Source organism: Scomber japonicus, chromosome 19, assembly GCF_027409825.1.
Source record: "Scomber japonicus isolate fScoJap1 chromosome 19, fScoJap1.pri, whole genome shotgun sequence".
Lineage (NCBI taxonomy): Eukaryota > Metazoa > Chordata > Actinopteri > Scombriformes > Scombridae > Scomber > Scomber japonicus.
The window spans coordinates 21,697,769-21,716,234 of NC_070596.1; the positions used below are offsets into that span (position 1 = coordinate 21,697,769).

Genomic DNA, 18,466 nt, shown 5'->3' on the forward strand with positions numbered 1-18,466 from the left:
ATTTTTTCATCTTTTATGTTTTTTAAAACAGTTTTGAAGGAATTAGGTCTGTAGAAAAAAAATCCATGTTTTATGTTGTCATGGGCTCAAAGAGATAGGAAAAGCAAAGAAATGTTTTTTAAATAGCACTTTCTTGGTGTGACCTACAAAGGGTAAAGGGACTTTTACTTTACTTGTAATTGAGTATTTTTACATTGCTGTATTGGTACTGATCCAATAAGAGTATTTTTATATGTCTTAAAATATGTCTGGGGATCTTATAAATAGGATTCTCCATGCAGCACTTTCACTTGTGTATTTTTACATTGCTGTATTGGTACTTTTAACTTAAGTAAAGCATCTGAATACTTCTTCCACTATTGTATTTAGAAGCACTAACATTATTTTAGATTTATAAATGACCAATAATGTATAAAAGCAATAGTCCTCCATAGAAATTAATTTTATTTTCTATTTAAACCTCCAGATTATCCTGTATCGAAAGTCTCGGTTGACAGATAGCCAGTTCTCGCGAGAGCAGCGCCGTGTTGTTGTTGCTACAAATAGCATAGCTCACACACAGCCGAGCTATCTACATTTCTGCAGTCTTCCTCCTCTTTTTTGGACTGCTATGGACGCCTCTGAAGCCGCAAATGAGGCAGAGAGGCCACGGCATAGACCTTTCTTGATTGGGGTCAGTGGAGGAACAGCCAGCGGCAAGGTCAGACATGTTTTTCTCAGCTACGATGATATTAGCATCCCGAGAGCAAAGTAGGGTTAGATTTGCGCTTTAGCAACATTAGCATTCAACAAACTGTCAAAGCTGCTGTCACGCCCCCCTCTGTTGAGTGAAGCTTTTCTGCTAAAACACTAAAGCAGATATTACAATTATGCTCTGCTACTTTTTTTAATGCTTGTGCCATCACACTTTGGTGACCTTTTAGGACCCAAAGAGCTTCAAGTAGCTAACTAGCCGCTGTCATCATTTGTCAATTTGCTCTCAATGCCCCAAAAGGAGAATCAGCTGATAAAAACACGCTCAGAGAGAAGGTCACATTTCAGTCCACACTGTTGTTGCGACTTTTGATTCACTCTGTTCTTCATAAATGCTGCCATAAATATCGGTTTTGTTTCATCCTTACTAGTTTCACTTCAAGCGTATCTATAGGTCATAAACAACCACACCCTTCATAAATAACAATACATGAGTGAGTGACATTGTTTTTTTGTGTGTGTGCGCCATAGTCAACAGTTTGTGCCAAGATCATGGAGTTGCTGGGCCAAAACAAGGTGGACCACCGCCAAAGGAAGGTGGCTATTGTGAGCCAGGACAGTTTCTACAGAGTTCTGACCCCAGAGCAGAAGGCAAAAGCTCTGAAGGGCCAGTACAACTTTGACCACCCAGGTAGTATCCATTTTTTATTAATGCCACACTCCCTGGGGGAAAAAAATCAAAATAAGCTGGCAAAATGACATTGGACTCATACTGGATCGTACAGATGTATAAATGGTCTATTAGTCAATAATTGATTAGTTGATTCACAGAACATTAATCAGCAACCATTTTGACAGTTGATTGTCAAACATTAACCTTTCAGATTTGATTATGTGCTGCTGAGTGAGTAAATTATACGGTCAGTCAAAGCACGTAGAAAATTGTGTTTTCTTACAGTATGTTTTATAGACAAGAAGATTAATTGTTTTTGAAAATAACCTTAAATTGCAGTTTTACATTAGTGTACACACTGCTGCATATACACACAGTCACATATTTATTGCAAATCCACGTGACAAAGGCAGAGTATTCTGCAGCTAAACTTGTCCTCAATAGACCTACAAATGTCTTTGAAACTGCTTACTCAGCCAAGGTGCAAGCTGTAAAGAACTGATAACACCATGGTTTCCTGGAGCTATTTTGAATCATGCCCTGTGTCATATGAAGTAGCATGTGTTCATAAATCATCATTCTGTTCATACACTATTGAGCTCATGCACTGCATAGTTTATCAAATCTTGCTGTTTCTGCTTGACGTCTTGCAGAGGCATTCGACAACAAGTTGATGTACAAAACCTTGAAGGACATCGTGGAGGGGAAGGTGGTTGAAGTGCCAACGTATGACTTTGTCACCCATTCCAGGTAGAAAGAAAGCATTTTACATTTTACACATTTTGTTTTAACTTTGAAGAGATTTCCTCTGTTGAGTGATAAATGTGTGTTTACAGGCTTGAGGACAGGATCACAGTTTACCCTGCTGACGTGGTTCTCTTTGAGGGGATCCTCGTCTTCTACCCGCAGCAAGTGCGCGATATGTTTCACATGAAGCTCTTTGTGGACACTGACTCAGATGTCCGACTGTCTCGCAGAGGTATTGATGCCTCAGACACACAAACACTCACGCAGTATTCCAGATGTTGTCACTGTACATTAATGGTTTGATGTTATTTTCCTCCAGTTTTGAGGGACATGAACAGAGGGCGGGACCTAGAGCAGATACTCACTCAGTATACAACGTTTGTCAAACCTGCTTTTGAGGAATTCTGTTTGCCTGTAAGTATGATGATCATCACTCATTTCCAGTGTTACGTTGACTCAGCAAAACTTCTTCAGCAGACATTATCAAGCACCTCACATTTATTTTTCTCTCCCAGACTAAGAAGTATGCAGATGTCATTATTCCAAGGGGAGTTGATAATATGGGTAAGTCTCATTTCTGGTCATTTTCTGTCAGTTTCTCCAGCATCATGAACGCTTAACAAACCAAAACCTCTGGATTTGTCTCTCACCAGTTGCCATCAACCTCATTGTGCAGCACATCCAAGACATTCTGAACGGCGACCTCTGCAAATGGCAGCGCGGGTCCATGAACGGTCACGGGCGGAACTTGAAACGGGCCATTTCTGAGCAGGGCGACCTGCAAAACGGAACTGCTAATCCTTCAGGAAAGAGAGTCCTGCTAGAGCCGAGTAGTCGGCCTCACTGAGACTGTGCGGACGGTTGAGTCCAGACTGTGAATATGAGCTTTGAGTTGCTGCTGCTGCTGTTGCTGATGATATGTGGAGAGAGAGGTTCAGCAACCGTGTTATCAGTTTCTGCGGCTTTTTAAAAGAAAAAAGCTATCAACAATCCAGTGGTGAACGCATTAAGTGCTGCAACCACTTCACGATTTTCCTGTAATTATTGGTACATAACAAATATCCTAATAGATTATGCTTCTCACATGTAATAGTCTTCCATCATACAGTTTGATTTTTCAGTGTGCACTGTGGTTAAGTAACCTGTTACTGAAATGGAGGTGTGGAAGAGTTATTTAAATGTTTAGTTGAAGTCACGATTTTTGCACTGTTATTTTTACCTTTTGTTGCTTTAATGGAAATTAATATATTGAAGTCATATTAATATGGATCTGCTGCAATTATCATATTTCTTCCTCTGTTTCTGTTTTTCATAATTTATTTAAATCAGAAATAGGCCGGATGGCTGCATATTTTAGTAGTGTTTCACCTAGATTGCTAAGGAGTGCTTCCTTTTGGTTATTTAAAGCTGAATTACATGCCTTAACTTTTTAAAGTTCATTTTTCCACTGACCATTCTGTAATAATAATAAATGGGGATTTTGTTTTAAAGTTTCCAAAGTGTCCGCTGTGTTTGAATTGTGACTCAGAAAATGAAGCTTCTGACCAAACACGGCATTTATAGAAACAGAGCTGTTTGTTTTATTGGAGTTTGAGAGCACAGTGTGATGTGTTGGTTTTGACCATTATCCCAAAAAAAGGAATCAAAAATGATTTAACTACAGCACATTTTGGAATGACAAACACACAAGTCGGCGAGGACTTCAGTCACACACAAACACTTTCACGCACTGACATGACTGGGACATGATTGTGATTGCCTGATGGTTTTCTACACTTTTAACACGGCACACAATGATTCGGTATGACATACATAGATCACAGCATCTTTAGTAATTTATCTTTTCGTGTTTTTGCTTTGCTTTTTTTAGTGCACATATGTATGGCACTTGGGAGAAGCTAAGCTCTTCTCATAAGCATAAACATCCTTTTTAAGAACAAAAGGAGCACTGTATATAATACATTTCATAACCATACATGATTCTTAACACAAAATGTTTCAAAACAAACTCATAGGTTCCAGTCTCTAATGGTCATCCTCTCTTCAAGTTCAAATCCCCCTCCGCCGCCCCCCCATCTCCCTGCTCGCCTAGCAGACTCTCGGGTCCGAAGCCTGCATTGTAGACGTCACAGTTCACGGCAGGTGGCTCTTGAGGTTCTGTAGTTTGAGGGGAGTCGGAGGGGCGGGGGAGAGAAGGGGGTTGCAGAAGATGACCAACAAATGGCACATACATAAAGGAAGAGGGAGGAGCAACTCTTGAGAGTAATGGACCATTCACCTCAATCTCACACACACGCAACAGCTCCACTCTAAAACAGAGAGCCCAGGGAGCAGACTTTGGTTATTTTCCGTAGTGTCTCCCTGTCCGCTCTGTGTGATTCTTCGCTCCTCCTTGGCACCAGGATTCCTCCCATTTCACCATAAGTCACTCAACCTCTCCCTGTCTATAAACGCCTGAGCCACAGTAATCCCAATTATAATCTCCCAGAGCAGCAGAGCTCTTTGTAAACCTCAGCCACGCTTCAGATGTCTGTAGTTTGTTCTGCATTTCCCCCCACAACGAGTCTCCCATTAGCTCCAGCGGATAGCTTCCATTCGTCTTTCTTTCAGTCTGTAGTAAAGTGGAGTTAGTGTCATGAAGCACAGTTGGAGGTCAGTCTTGGAGCCTCAGGGCAGAGGCCCGCCGGCCCTAGGTCTTCTCCTCGCGGTCCGTCTTGCGCCTGGCGATGTTCCTGGGCTTGATCTTCAGCGATAGCTCCCACAGCGCCTCCTCCGCCAGGTGGTCGCTGAAGTCGTTGAAGAACGAGACGATGTCTTCGTTGCGCTTCAGCTCATAATGCCTAAGATAAGAAGAGGTCAAAGTTTGATGAATGCGGCAATTCATAAGTGAGAAAATAAACAGTTCCTGTGGAGATGACAGCGATGTTTAACACTTTTAAAATTGAATGAAAAACAAAGTAAACACATGTTACATTTACTGCCAGTGGTGGAATAATGATGACATTTATTACTGTGAATGATGCGAACAAAGCTTCCTATTAATTTATCAGAATAATGTGCATCTTTTCATCATTTATTTCACCAAGCTAACTTACACTTGCTGGAAGCGTCGCATGCTGTCCAGAATGTTGAACTGCTGCCAGCGTTTGGAGAAATTGACCTTCCCGTCTATGAGGTCAGGGTTCCCCAGGTGGACGAAGGTCAAGTCTTGGAGAATGAGACCCCTGAAAGGAGGAGGAAGACGGTCAAAATAAATCAAAAAGTCGAGACAAGTTGTAGCTGAGTTTAAACATGTGAAACATTCACACACTCACAGGTACGGGATGCATGGAGGCTCCACTTCAGCCAGAGCAGCTCTGTATGCTCTGAAGGACGAGGAGCTGTCGATCAACGTGCAATATTCCTCCAATCCCTGAGAGAGGAAGGAGGAAGAAGAAGTGTGATGTGACAGAGAAATAGAATCCCCTTCAGTGAGGCTACTAAACCATATTTGGACATCACACCTGTTATTTTACATGCTGGTATGTAACTCTTCACAGTCCTTCCTGTGAATTATTCTTACCTCTGAGGTCTGTTTCTGCCACTCCAATCTCCGGATGGGGGCTGAGTCCAGGGCGGACAGTATTGCCAGGTAGGAGTTGAAATTATTCAACTTTCTTAAGTGCTGTAATAAGACATTTAATGTGTGTTAAAAGTGTTACACAACAAGAAAACTATGCAAGAGTTGGAACTTTCAGGAGTTAGGTGACTGACCTTCATTATCTTGATGAACTTGAGAAGCAGCTTCTCTCTGTCTTGGGCTTTCTCCTGCTGAATTATCAAAGAACGTACCCTGATGGATGAAGAGAAATAAACAGTGTGGTGTCAACGTTTGTGGGGGTGAGATGGTGCGAGAGGGAAGCCAGGAATATCAGTCACACGCAGACGAGATGTGAGGGCATGAAGACCCGAGGTTTTTGTTCTTACCAATAGCTCATGTTGTTAAAGTGCTCTGTGAACTGAGTCAGGTTTGGACTCTTCTCCTCATTCTGCTCCTTTGCCCAAAGCAGCACTTCGGGAATCTGGCAGAGAACAGAGTAAGAGTGCAACTTAGCTACAATCAAAATCAACAAATACACGTCAGACTGACTGTTAACTCAAACACAAAGAAGGCGCCGTACCTCTATTTTATAGAAGAGTTCAGCATCGAGAAGAGTGAGCTGATCAGCGATCTCATGACTACGGAAGTCATGGAGAGTTCCAGGTCTGTAAAGACACACAAACTGTTAGAGGAAGTCTTCAACTTTTTTACAAAACTATCATTACAGATCGGCAGCAGCTACAGAACTGAAATGTATAAAGAGATATAAAGAAACTGAACCTGAAGATCAAAGACATTTTGCACATGAAAATGCAACAATGATAATAAAGAGACTTTAGGACTGATGTTAAAACCTCACCACAACTTAAAGATTTATATCATGAAAAGGGGAAACACTTGTGGCGATGTTGTTTTGTAATCTTTGTATCTACAGTAATCTATAAGTCACATGACCGATTGATGTACTGTATGAAAGGAAACCGCAAACAATTTGGGGGAATAAAGAATGATGGTGGTGATGTTTTTTTTTAACTTGTGATGTGACAGAAACATAATAAAACATTTAAGAGCAGTTATGATGACAGTATCATCTGGGAATGACTTTAAATTTTAATTCTGAGTGCAGCTTTGTGGTTTCTGACGACCAGTCAACCAGGCAATACAAAACACTATTTCTTATCTTTGAGGACAACATCGAGCCATAGAAATGGAGAGGAGAGTTACACTTGTACCCCCTGAGCCCCACCGTACCTTGCAGAGACCCCTCGGGATGCGAGTGGCTTGAGGGAGTTTGTGTAGCGCAGCAGTTTCTTCTGCTCCACCTTGTCCAGGATGTTCTTGCGTAGCACGCGGGCGAGGCTGAGCTCGCCATTGCACACCAGCGTGAACACCAGGTCCATCAGCTGTTTCAAGATGTCTTCTGTCAGCTCCACCAGACTGGAGAAATGATTTAAAAAAAGATTTAAGATTTGTGATGAAGCAAATCGAAAAGCAGAAGTAAGAACAATAGAACTGGTTGGAGATGAAATATTCATGTTCATGACCACGAAATGTCAATCAAAGAGAGATTTATAAATGTTCCCCTGTCTGATATATCAGATTTATGCTCATGAAAGTCTTTCCAAATGCTAGAAACTGGCTAAAATCCCACAGACTGACACAGAACAAGGACAGAGAGAGAGACTTGTATTTGTTTACAGCTGTCAGCAGAACAATAAAGTGCAGCTGTTAGGATGATTGACTTCAAATAAACATTATACAAGTCTGCAAGTCATCGTTACTGGAGGAGTTTCAGGGTCGGGCTCTGTTCCTCTGGATTTTTGGAGAAACATACTAAACACTTTTTCAGAAATGGAAAATCACAAAACAGACCAACTAAGATTTTATTTGTTTATCCAAGCATCAAATTAATAAATTCATTCATGTAATCATAACATTTACAAGGTGTACTATGAGCTGTTATTAGTTTAACCACAGACTGATATTTCCCTCTCAGACAGTTTCATTTAAATTATATTTACAGAGCTGAGGAGGTATGACTATGAACTATCATTTTAAAAAGTGCACAAGTCAGTCATTATGCATAATTAATAGAGCAGTGATTTCATATCTGGGTATTCCAGGTCTTTGTAAATACAGTGTGTTCACAGAGTACGATTCTTATAAAAAACATTGCTTATATTAAAAACCAAGATAATTAGGTTTACTTCTTTCAGCAACAGAATAAATCCTCATATTTAAAGTGCCGGCAAAGTCGTTTCTAAACCTGAAAACTGCTTTTATTCATGAATTTACTGAGACACTAATTTGCCACTCTATATTCCACTACTTCCATCTACTTGGTTACTTATTCTCTCCGAGGAGGCGCACCCAACACTCTGAAAAGGTCTTCCTCAGATTAAGGGAAAAAAAAAAACCCAAAACACAGGAGTCCTACTCACCACAGCTCGTCCACCACACGAACCAGCACAAAGAAAGTGTTCTTGCTGACGCGCTTCTTGAAGGTGTCCGGACTGTGGCAGAACCGGGTATATGTGCTTTGTGGTCAAGGACAATGAGAACTAAATGCAGTGACACACTTCACTAAATTTGACATCTTTTCAGTTTTGGGGTGTTTGGTGAGGGAATGAATCAAGATATGTGAAGTTTTGCTCTTTTAAAATACTCTACATCCTTCTACTGTGATGGTATTTTGTCTTTTTACAAATCAATCAAATCTTTTGACTTCTACTGAAATCAAAACAACAACTTAAACACTTCATTCTTTTATTCATGGAGTAAAAACTGTGACAAAACATTAGAGGAGAAAGCTTGGTAGAAGAGAGAGAGCAAGTTACTCAGATTATAGCTGAGAAAATATCAGAAGGCAAAGTTTATGACATTTGCCATTAAGCAAGAAACACAATCACAAAAACGGTTATAGTAGTAAAGTATCAGTGGAGGATTATGTTCGTACTGCGGGTCTCTATCTATGAATAAAAGAGCATATAAGATCAACAACTCTTACCTGGGTAAATAAGGATTCATACAAAACAAATCACTAAGCAAGAAAAACAGCCAACAAAGACACGATTAAGTTCAGAGTGACATGTTGAGTGATTTGAAAAGGATATCTGTAGTGTAGCTTCTTAATGAGGTCCTCGGGGGTTATAAAAGTCCTATATGTAGTCAGAAAGGCTTCACAGTACAAAACGAGATCTGTCAAGCACAAAGAGAAAAAGAAGCATATTTCAGTCGACATGAAGCCAAAGTTCTTAATTAACTCACTAAAAAGCTGAAAACACATCATCAAACGAGAAGCCAGACCGGCAGCTTTCGTATCCTAGACTGACACATAGCAAATAACTGAAATAGAGAGAGAATGACAGAGGCTATTTAAAACTGATCTAACTGCTCAAATGAGAGGAGATTAGAAAAGTAATAACACATCAGTCAAACTGAAAAAAGACATAAATAAATAAATAATCCCACTTGACGAATATAAACACATCGGTCTTTGAATATGAAATGATTGCGAGCCTGTCAAGCTAGCAAAACAAAGCTGTAGCAGTGACCCTGAAGCACAATAACAAACATAATAAATATACATCGGGTGAGTGCGAGTCTTTACGAGCACTGTACTGTACCTTTGCGGTCTGTTTCTGTAGCGTGTACTAACAGAATGTCTCCTGATCCGGCGCGAACGTCAGGACCATCGTCATTCTGGAGAGAGAAAAAAAAAGAAGAGAGAGAAAGAGAGAGAAAATTAAAGTGAACCGCAGACATAAAGATGGAGAGAGGTAGATGAGATCGTAGGAGGGGAGGCGGGCGGGGGGAGAGAGGAAAAGAGTGGTTAGAGTTGACGTTGGAGTGATGCAGTCTATAGCCCAAAAACGTAGCATGCACCTTTCCTCCTCCTCCTGCCTCCTGTTTACTGAGCGGCCCCCACCTCTCTCTATCCTGCACCAGTTCACTGATGTCAAAGAAGAAAAAGTCAGACTTGTGTGTGTGTGTGTGATAAAAGCAGCGCCACTGCACCGCACCGCAATATGTTTCCTGTAACAGCTCTAAAACGTCAGCTATAAATCTTCCCTCCTCCCATTTCTGATCTCTCCCTATCTCTTTTTGTAAATCACAGCTGTCACGTTGTCCCTAACCTTGCAGAGAGTGGTGAGCGGCATTTTCACACATCTATGTGTCAGACTGCACCACACAGGACAAAGGAGGGGGAGGAGGAGGAGGAGGGAGGAGGAGGTGGAGTAGGAGGGGGAGCAGGTTTGGCATTTTCTGCCCTGTAGTTTCACAGACTCGACTGCAGAGGGCAGCAGTGGCTATCAGTGGTGCATCTGAGCAGTATCTGATTTCACATCTGAGTGACTCACGGTGACCTTTAGCCTGTGCTAGACTAATAGAATAAAATGTGCTTTGTATGCCGCTGCTGCTACTGCTGCTGCTGCTGCTGCTCCACACTTCTTTAACAGCATCAGCAGTTGTCTTACCTCTTGTTTTAGTGTTATCCTGCTCATAATCTCCTTGTGGTCGATGAGGGAGAGCTCATCCACGTCTTCCTCGTCACTCCCAGCCGATTCGGTTGACTTCTGCCTCCTAAAAAGCACACGAATAAGCATTAGCATCACAGAAATACTGGCAAACTTTCAGAGGCATACATGACTATCACTGTGTCCCACACCCATACTGCATACTAGACCTGGTACAACTGAAAGAGCTGACAACTATTTTGAGAATCATTTCATCCTTTCTGTCAATTTTCAAGCAAAAAAACATTTGAACACTCTGCTAGCTGAATGATTACTATACTAACTCACACATTAGTTGATGTCAGCTTCTCTAATTTGAATTTTACAGTTTTCTTTGTCATCTATGATAGTAAATTCAATATTGTGAGAGCTGTAACATTAGCAGATTATAATCACATTTCACGTCTGTTGTGTGTTCATACTTGAAAATAAAGCATGCTCAAATCAGTCCCTATGCATAATGAAAACTCCTCACTATTCTCCCATAATGCAATGCAACAAAGAGGATGGAGACACTGCTCACATCTTGAAAAGAAAATTAAATGGTGATGAAACAACAAATATTTGGGGGTAAAAAGCACTGAGGACTGATGACACAGTTATTGCATCATTTTAATGTTATAGATTTCATGTACCAAAAATATTAGTACAGTACATGTTGTATATAGTTAGTATGCAGTATGTAAGTGAGACACATATTGAACTGCTGAGGTTTGAATGTAATCGCCACAAAGGTCCACGTACCTTTCCTTGTCCAATGCCTCTTTGCTATTAGTGGAAGGCATCTGAGGGGCGGGGTCCTGAAGTACATCGTCGGCTGCGATCGTTTCCTAATCAATGGGCGGGAAAAAGCAATAATCAACATCTGTAGGTTTCATGGAACATTATCGGTGAAGGGCTCCATGCAGTGAACTGAGGGCTGGTTATTGATGAGATCGTATGAACCACCAGGATCTCATGCAACATGTTTGGTGGAGAGAAGAATGGATGCTTTTGTAAAAAACCTCACTATAATTGCTATTAGTGTTGACTCTGATCTGGTTTAGAAAGCTGATGATGTAAAATGCAGTTTTTCCTCAATATGAACAAGGAAAAATCCAACAGATGAGACCCGAAACAAGACACCAAAGGGTAGAAGTCACCACACCATACACACCAAAACTCCCTATTCACCACCTCTTTTTCTCTGACTTACATACACACACACATCATATACAATCATGCCCAAAATACACCCCTAAAACGCACACGCTGGCCCAAAGGGAATGTAAAAACACAACCACACACACACACAGCTGCCTGTCACACATGCACAGGCACATGTACGTGTATATAAGCTGTTATGGGGAGGAGGGGGTGTTATTGGAAAATTGAAAACTGGTGAACCCGTTGAGAATCCCTTATGGTGAGGCGACGCTGTCATGTGTTAGATTGGAACAAGGTTAAATGTTGGTTACAGTTGAAGCTCAGCCAGAGAGAGAGACAGCAATCACCAGCCAGGCAGTCAGAACGACACACAGATGGACACCAACCACAGCACATGAGTCCTTCTCGCAGGCAAACCCCCTGAACCTGAAGTCATGCTCAGTCAGGTTTGGCTTCCATTCACCTTCCATTTCAACGCCATCGGTTCAAGACATGAATCAATAAGAGCGCCTTGGAGCAAGAGATAAAGTGCTGCGAGTCATATCTGCCACTCAAAAATGGAGCTCCTTTGCTTCAAGTCCCTTGCCGCGTTTTGAATTGATTCATGCCCCGAAGTGATGGGACGTGTAAATGGAGTTAACCTTTCACCCGTGGCGGTCAGCTCTACTTACTCTGAGGGAGAGAGGCAGCTCCCCATTGGCCTGGCTGGACGAGTACAAGTTGACGTACTCCCCCTCCCCGCCCTCGTCATTCGCGCTCTCGCTCTACGGGAAGAGAGGAGGGACACAAACCGAGGCGTAAGGCAGCGGAGAGAGGGGTGTTTTTTGCTCAGGGTGGGACAAGACCTCAAGTCAAGTGTGAAACTGGGAGAGATAGCGGGCTAGCCGAAGTCTGGTGTTATTTCCCAAAGCTCAGTGCTGTCATGACCACCGGGTGGCAGTAGAGTGCATCACTTATTAAAGGTAATAGTATTTACTGGCAGGGAGAACATGCAGTGCAACATGCTCTACTGGGATTCTTTTAAGCCCGATAATCAGACAGCAGACAGTTTGTGGGCAGTGATAATGACAACAAGATGCCACTAAGTGAATGAGTCACTATATTATCATCTGAGCAACAATACTGAACACCAAACTGTAATCTAACACCAATCTGCTAATGAAAAAGGGGGGTTCCAGTATCACATTTGAGTTATATATCTTTGGAGAGCTGTTATATATATATTTATATTTCCTCATTTTGATCAAAGTATCCCACTTGTGCTTTTTAACATCCATCCTTCAGTCTGTTGGTGAGCTCACCGCTGAGGTGTGGAGAGAGTCAGTGAGAGAAGACTCAGAAGGAAGACAGACAGCCACAGAGCCCAGTGAGCCAGCCAGGGAACTGTTGGGCCCGCCCCCGCTGCCATCCAGTATGGTGGCATTGGTCAAGGCAACCTGGTCCAAGCTCTGTGATTGGTGGAAAGAAGGAAAGCAAGGGAAGAAAAAAGAAAAAGAAAAAAAAAGAAAAAAGAGAGGACTTAAAGAGATTAGAGAGGTGAAGACAGAGCAGGTGGAAAAAAGAAGCTGAACAATAAGGAAGCAGAAGAAGAGAAGAAAAAAAGTGTACACCTCATTCTCCAACACCTTCAATTAAGCCTGGACTATGAGAGTGATGTGCCTGAACATGAAATGCACTGCACACACACACACACTAACAAACTAAAACACACACACACACACACACACACACTGCAAAACTCAAACCAGAAACATCTCCAATGACAGAATATGGAGAATGACAGGAAGGAAATGTCGAACAAGGAAACACATAGATAAGCCTCGACTGTGAGTCTGTATATGTGTTTAGACAACAGATGTCTTAACGGTGACTGTGTATGTGTGTGTGTGTGTGTGTGTGTGTGTGTGTGGCCAGCAGAGGAGATGGCTGTCTGCAGGGAGGTAGCACTAACCTGTTTTAACACGTTGTACATACCAGCCCTGTTCCAGCATACCAGCATATACAGCACATACACAGATACGCTGATAAACACTGAAACACACATACTCACACACTTACACACACACACACACACACACACATGTTCATGCAGGATCAGCTGGGAATTAAGGCCACTCATTCTCCGTTTTTCTATAGCGGCAGTCTTAAAAAATACTGGTGATATTACTTACGCAAACCTCTCTAAACTAATAGCAGCAACACACACACACACACACACACACACACACACACACACGAGAGAGGAGGGAGACATTTCCACATTAAAATGACCTACTGAATATTTCTCCTTTTTCCACTCAACATATGCAAAGCAGCTCTCCTGGCATGCCTTACCTCCCCCCCGTGACATCCCCCCCAAAAACATCATGCCCCGAGGAGTTGAGGAATGCAAACATTCCACAGAAAACAGACAAATGGGTGGTGTGGAAGAGTGTATGTGTGCATGTTTTTTTTTTGAGGAGGGGAGAGACTACACAGATAGGAGAAATTACGAGAGAGCGGATAGTGACTGACGCTCGAAGACGAAGAAGAGGAGAGAGGAGAAGAAGGAATGTGTTTTCCATCAGGTCCATCTGGTGCTGCATTCCACTGGAGATACCCTGAGGGAGATCCACGCCATGTTTTAGCGTGCCTCGCACACCACAGGGTCATTAGGGGTCAACCTAAACCAACCCCCCCCCCCCCCCCCCCTCCAAAATCACCCCTGACCACACGACTGTAACATATAGTCCACAATGAGGTCATGGTCAGGCCTTGACTAACTGGAATATATCACAGATAAACCGCGAGCTAATTCTTTAACAAGGTTTCGTTGATGGATGAAACGTTCCAGTTCCACCAACAAAGGATGATTTTGTTTATTTGTAAGTGTCGATCAAAAGGCTCGAATGTTTCGTGTGGTAGTTTAGCCGCACTGACTAGATCTGTCAAAGGCGAAGTGAAAGGAGGGAAAGGGTCAAAGAACTACCTGTCGTGCGGAGGTCTGGGCTGCTTCACACTTTTCCAAATCAAATTTAATGCTTTTTAAAATACTTTTCAAGAGTAAAATTGACACCCTTTCCACAGCAAAACTAATGCTGAGCTTCATATTTGAGATTGGACAATTTTAGTAGGGATAAAACCACATGAAGAAATCAAATTAATAACAAACCCAATGAACTGTGTCCCGCTGTTGCTCTTTACATTTAATAAAAGTCTTTAAAAAAGCATTTTAATTTAAAATTGAATCCGTTCTCACGCCCACAGAGTCATCTGTATCTAATTCTCCCCCATTAAGACACATACATGCTACAGTATCTCTAACTGTCATCCACTTTATCAGTCCATTAAATCTGTAAACTCCAGCTAAGCGAGTGGTTACCAAAAGTCCACTCCTTTCCTTCATGTCAAATATTGGCAGTAGCAGCTCTGCATTATAAACATTATTATCCAGATTCAAGGAACTGTCAGAAATAACAGATAGCTTTTTGTCTCCTCCGAACCCCTCCTCCACTCCCCCCCGGCCTAACTGTCTTCAGCTGAGGAGGAAGACCTACGATAATAATTAAACATAAGTCTTTTAAAGATGTTTTGTGGCCTTAAATTCTAAAAAGAAATCTTATACAAGACTTTAAGGTTCTGCAGGAGCCCTGAAAGAATGCTTCAAATCACCACACAAACACACATCTTGGCTTGCCGGAGGCTGAGCAGAAACCACAACAAGTGAATGCACCACAGAAAAGCACACATTAATCACGCTATATTAAACAACTCAGTTAAAAAAACAAAAAAACTAAACAAAAAAAACAAAATCACACTGTCACAACAAAAGGCACACATGGATGGGTTGATGAGCAAAATTAAAAGGACCACACAGCAACCAGACCACCGACCCGTGAGGGGGTGGCCTCATCAGGACCTCAAAGGGGGCGACAGGGGTAGATGAACAGACTGTATCACATATGGAGCATAACACAGGTCAAGACGCCCCTGGACCAGTCCGGGACCACACAGCACCCACGCCGGATAGGAGGATGAGAGGGATGGGGTTAGGGTGGTCGGGGAAGGGGTGGGGGTGGGAGACTCACCGTGGGTGTGGTCAAGGATGCTTGGCCAATCAGGTAGGAGTTAGAGACGGACATGCTGAGGCCCAGCCCAGAGCCCGCCTCCTCCATGGCCGCTACAGACGGCTGGAGGTGGCAGGAGAGAGAGGAAGAGGAGGAGGAAGAAGGGGAGGAAGAGTGGGAAGCCTGAGGAGAGGGGGGGGGTGGGAGTGGGGGTGGGAGAAAGGTAGAAAAGATAGAAAGAGAAAGAGAGTGATGGGAGTTAAGGAAAGGGAAAGAGGGGAAAACAGGGTGTTAAGAGGGGAGGGGGGGAAAAAAGAAGAAAAAAAGGGGACAGTTGATTACTGTAGTAAGCAAGACAGAATTAGAGCAGATTTAATCAAAGTTTAGCAGCAGAGTAAGTGAAGTCAAAGTGGTGAAAGCTGAGGAGGATTGTGGTGGTTGAGCTGAGGGGCATCAGCTCACAGGCTGCAGATATAAATATCACAGAGAACTGTTACTGACTGAATAATCTACTGTTATTATGTTATGGTCGGACTTCTTCCTAGAAATCCCCAATTACTAGAAGGTCATGTGACATGCGCAGGTCACACATATTCATGTCTACTGTGACAGTCCAATAAACCTTCTTTTAATGTCCTGAGCTTTAGGGGGCTTTACAGAAACCAGGCCAACTAGCACACGTACTAAACAGGGGCCGATATGACCTGCTGGGGAGTTTTTTTTTCCACCCTTTCCTTATCCACGCTGCAGCCTGAAATGACTTTTTTTTTTTTTTTTTTTTTTGCAATCCATGTAAAGTCGCCAAAGCGTGTAAGCCTGGAACACGGGTTTATAGAGGAGGCAAACAGGCTTATTCCACTGGGCCACGAGCTCATCAAGTCCAAAACATGAGGCCAGATTAGGCCTTGCAAGCAGGAGCAGAGATGAGTGCAGTTTGTCTGTACACGCTCAGACAAAAAAAAGATAAAAATAAAAAAGGCTCTGAATAAATAGTTGCGGCGGCAGAAAGAGGACAATGGACAAAGAGAAAGAAGAAAAAACTCTCTCTCTCTGAGGTGGCCCGGGTAGACTGCCACTCAGACACAAAGTCTATTTTCTTTCCTGGGCTCTGATACATCTCGCTGTAACCCGGGAGAGAGTGTCATCTATTTACTGTCTGAAAATGTACCGTCTTCAATATTGCTACAAAGCTTCAGGCCAACCACAGATCAATTTGTCACTTCCTAATATGTATGGCAGACATTAGTAAGGGGGGGATATATTGTCTCATATGTATAACAAATCTGGTATAACACGAACTAGCTACTGAACATGTATTGTACTGGGGAAAAAAACTGTTTTATTGGTTTTGATTATCAAAAGGTTTCATTTCAAACTATCCTGATCTATGAGTGACTGGCACAGATGAAGAAAGTTAATCCTCTACTATGACCAATCCTATCATTTCTCTTCCTCTGTCCCTCGCTCTCTCTCGCCACTGACTCACTGTCTGACAGTTGTCTCAATTAACCCAGACGCCGACCCAGATTAAGATAAGTGGACTGGATCTGATGCGAGCCTGATAAAGGCTAGTCTTATCTCCCACTAACAACCAAACACCTCCATGTGTGTGCGCAGATGCTACAGAAATGGCGAGGAAGACAGATAGGGGGAGTGAGTAAGGAGGAGGGGCTAAGTAGGTGAGAGAGATAACAAGATAGGAGGAGACTCGAGAGAAAATTGATGAGGATTACCACAGGAATGTACTTCAACCTCAGAATGCAATCTGCATATTTCCCCCGCTCTTTGCCTCCCAGCCTGCGTACAGCACGAAAAAGACACGGGGACCAGGACCCATGTTTATATTGTTCACATGTGATACACAGCTGTGGCCGGTAACCTTGTCCTCATGGCACACTCTTTGTCACATGGTCTGATAAATAAATAGTGTAATCAATGAAGGCTCGACAGCCTCAAACGTTTTATCGACATTTAAGAGAGATGAACTGAACAATTTCAGAATTCAAATTCACTCTGTCCACACAATCCAGATTACTTAAAGTCTCCCTGCACATTTTCTTTCTTGTTCCTTCAGCTGGATGTTTGAGCTTCACTGTGCAGAGTTTGACACTAGAGACTGTTTTCACATTCACCTGCTGAAAGTAGAAAGTTTCCCTGGGCTCACTGAAAACTTTATGTTTAAGATGTGTGTATATATATAAGTATGATTTGTGACATCTCAACAATTGTGGACCCAATGGTTGCTTCCACATGACATTTATGTGAGTGTACTGTGGGGCCTCGAGACACTGGGAATGGACTTTTCAGTGAAGTAGGAGGCATGCTGTGTTCAGTAGTTTTAAAATGAACAATTTTTGCATATTCATATATTATGGAGACGGAGAAGATGTAATATTGAGGATGGAAAAACTATATTAGACAAATTAGAGATTTCATATACATCTTAAACATGCCTGGAGGTGATCTTAACCCAGCTGTTTATATCTACCCCCAAGCAAACAACACTCGCCCCCGGTAGTTTTAGAGATACATCGTGGTAGCTAGCTTCTGGTTCTTTCATGGAGGGGTTTCTTACCAGTTGCCTTTGTTTCGGGGGCAATGCTGGGGGCAGCAGCGGCTCGTGGACTGAGTCGGTGCTGCTGAAGGAGTCGTTGAAGCCGTAGACCTCCTGGAAGCGCTTGTTGCGCTGCTCGTAGATGCTCTCGCTCTGCGGCATCTGGTAGAACACGGAGGGCTGCGGCTCAGAGTAGTCCTCCACAAACTGCATGTACTGGAGGACTGGAGGTGGGGAGGAGGTGGGGGGGGGAGATGGATTAGCTTACATAACGTTTATTGTTCATGTTGCTTAAGAGTTATGACTTTGAACTCGCTAGCTAAGCCGAGAATGGGTTTGGATATTAAAGTAAGTTTTTCTCCACTAAATTAAATAATTCCTCAGTTTTTATTAAAACTTCAATGCTGTTGTCCACATGAATGTAGTTGTACACTGACAAAAGTGTTTCAACAAGCAGGAAGGGCTGACTGCATGGAATGACATAATACAGTAGCTTGAAAGGACGTGATG

The 18,466-nt window shown here is 42.5% G+C and overlaps 2 protein-coding genes across 5 annotated transcripts in view; one reads left to right on the forward strand and one right to left on the reverse strand.

Annotated features, from left to right (window-relative positions):
- Positions 1-545: 545 nt before the first annotated feature.
- uck1 (uridine-cytidine kinase 1) lies at positions 546-3,606 on the forward strand. Its single transcript, XM_053340387.1, has 7 exons — positions 546-700; positions 1,225-1,384; positions 2,020-2,116; positions 2,203-2,345; positions 2,433-2,527; positions 2,629-2,677; positions 2,767-3,606. Exons 1-7 carry the CDS (start codon positions 611-613, stop codon positions 2,958-2,960), a joined length of 828 nt encoding a protein of 275 aa, XP_053196362.1. The 5' UTR covers positions 546-610; the 3' UTR covers positions 2,961-3,606.
- Positions 3,607-3,675: 69 nt separating this feature from the next.
- The window catches only part of rapgef1b (Rap guanine nucleotide exchange factor (GEF) 1b), a 46,642-nt gene continuing 31,851 nt past the window's right edge, over positions 3,676-18,466 (reverse strand). For 3 of the 4 annotated variants that reach the window (XM_053340382.1, XM_053340381.1, XM_053340380.1), the window contains exons 10-23: positions 17,978-18,180; positions 10,955-11,040; positions 10,172-10,277; positions 9,320-9,395; positions 8,803-8,891; positions 8,135-8,223; positions 6,945-7,130; positions 6,274-6,358; positions 6,080-6,174; positions 5,867-5,945; positions 5,676-5,777; positions 5,428-5,525; positions 5,209-5,337; positions 3,676-4,953 (exon numbers count right to left, since the gene is read on the reverse strand). In XM_053340382.1, coding sequence (XP_053196357.1) covers positions 4,803-4,953; positions 5,209-5,337; positions 5,428-5,525; positions 5,676-5,777; positions 5,867-5,945; positions 6,080-6,174; positions 6,274-6,358; positions 6,945-7,130; positions 8,135-8,223; positions 8,803-8,891; positions 9,320-9,395; positions 10,172-10,277; positions 10,955-11,040; positions 17,978-18,180 — 1,574 coding nt within the window. In that variant the 3' untranslated portion in view covers positions 3,676-4,802. Of the gene's footprint in view, positions 4,954-5,208; positions 5,338-5,427; positions 5,526-5,675; positions 5,778-5,866; positions 5,946-6,079; positions 6,175-6,273; positions 6,359-6,944; positions 7,131-8,134; positions 8,224-8,802; positions 8,892-9,319; positions 9,396-10,171; positions 10,278-10,954; positions 11,041-12,027; positions 12,121-12,657; positions 12,805-15,423; positions 15,586-17,977; positions 18,181-18,466 lie in introns of all 4 variants that reach the window. The other variant, XM_053340383.1, reaches the window with a different exon arrangement.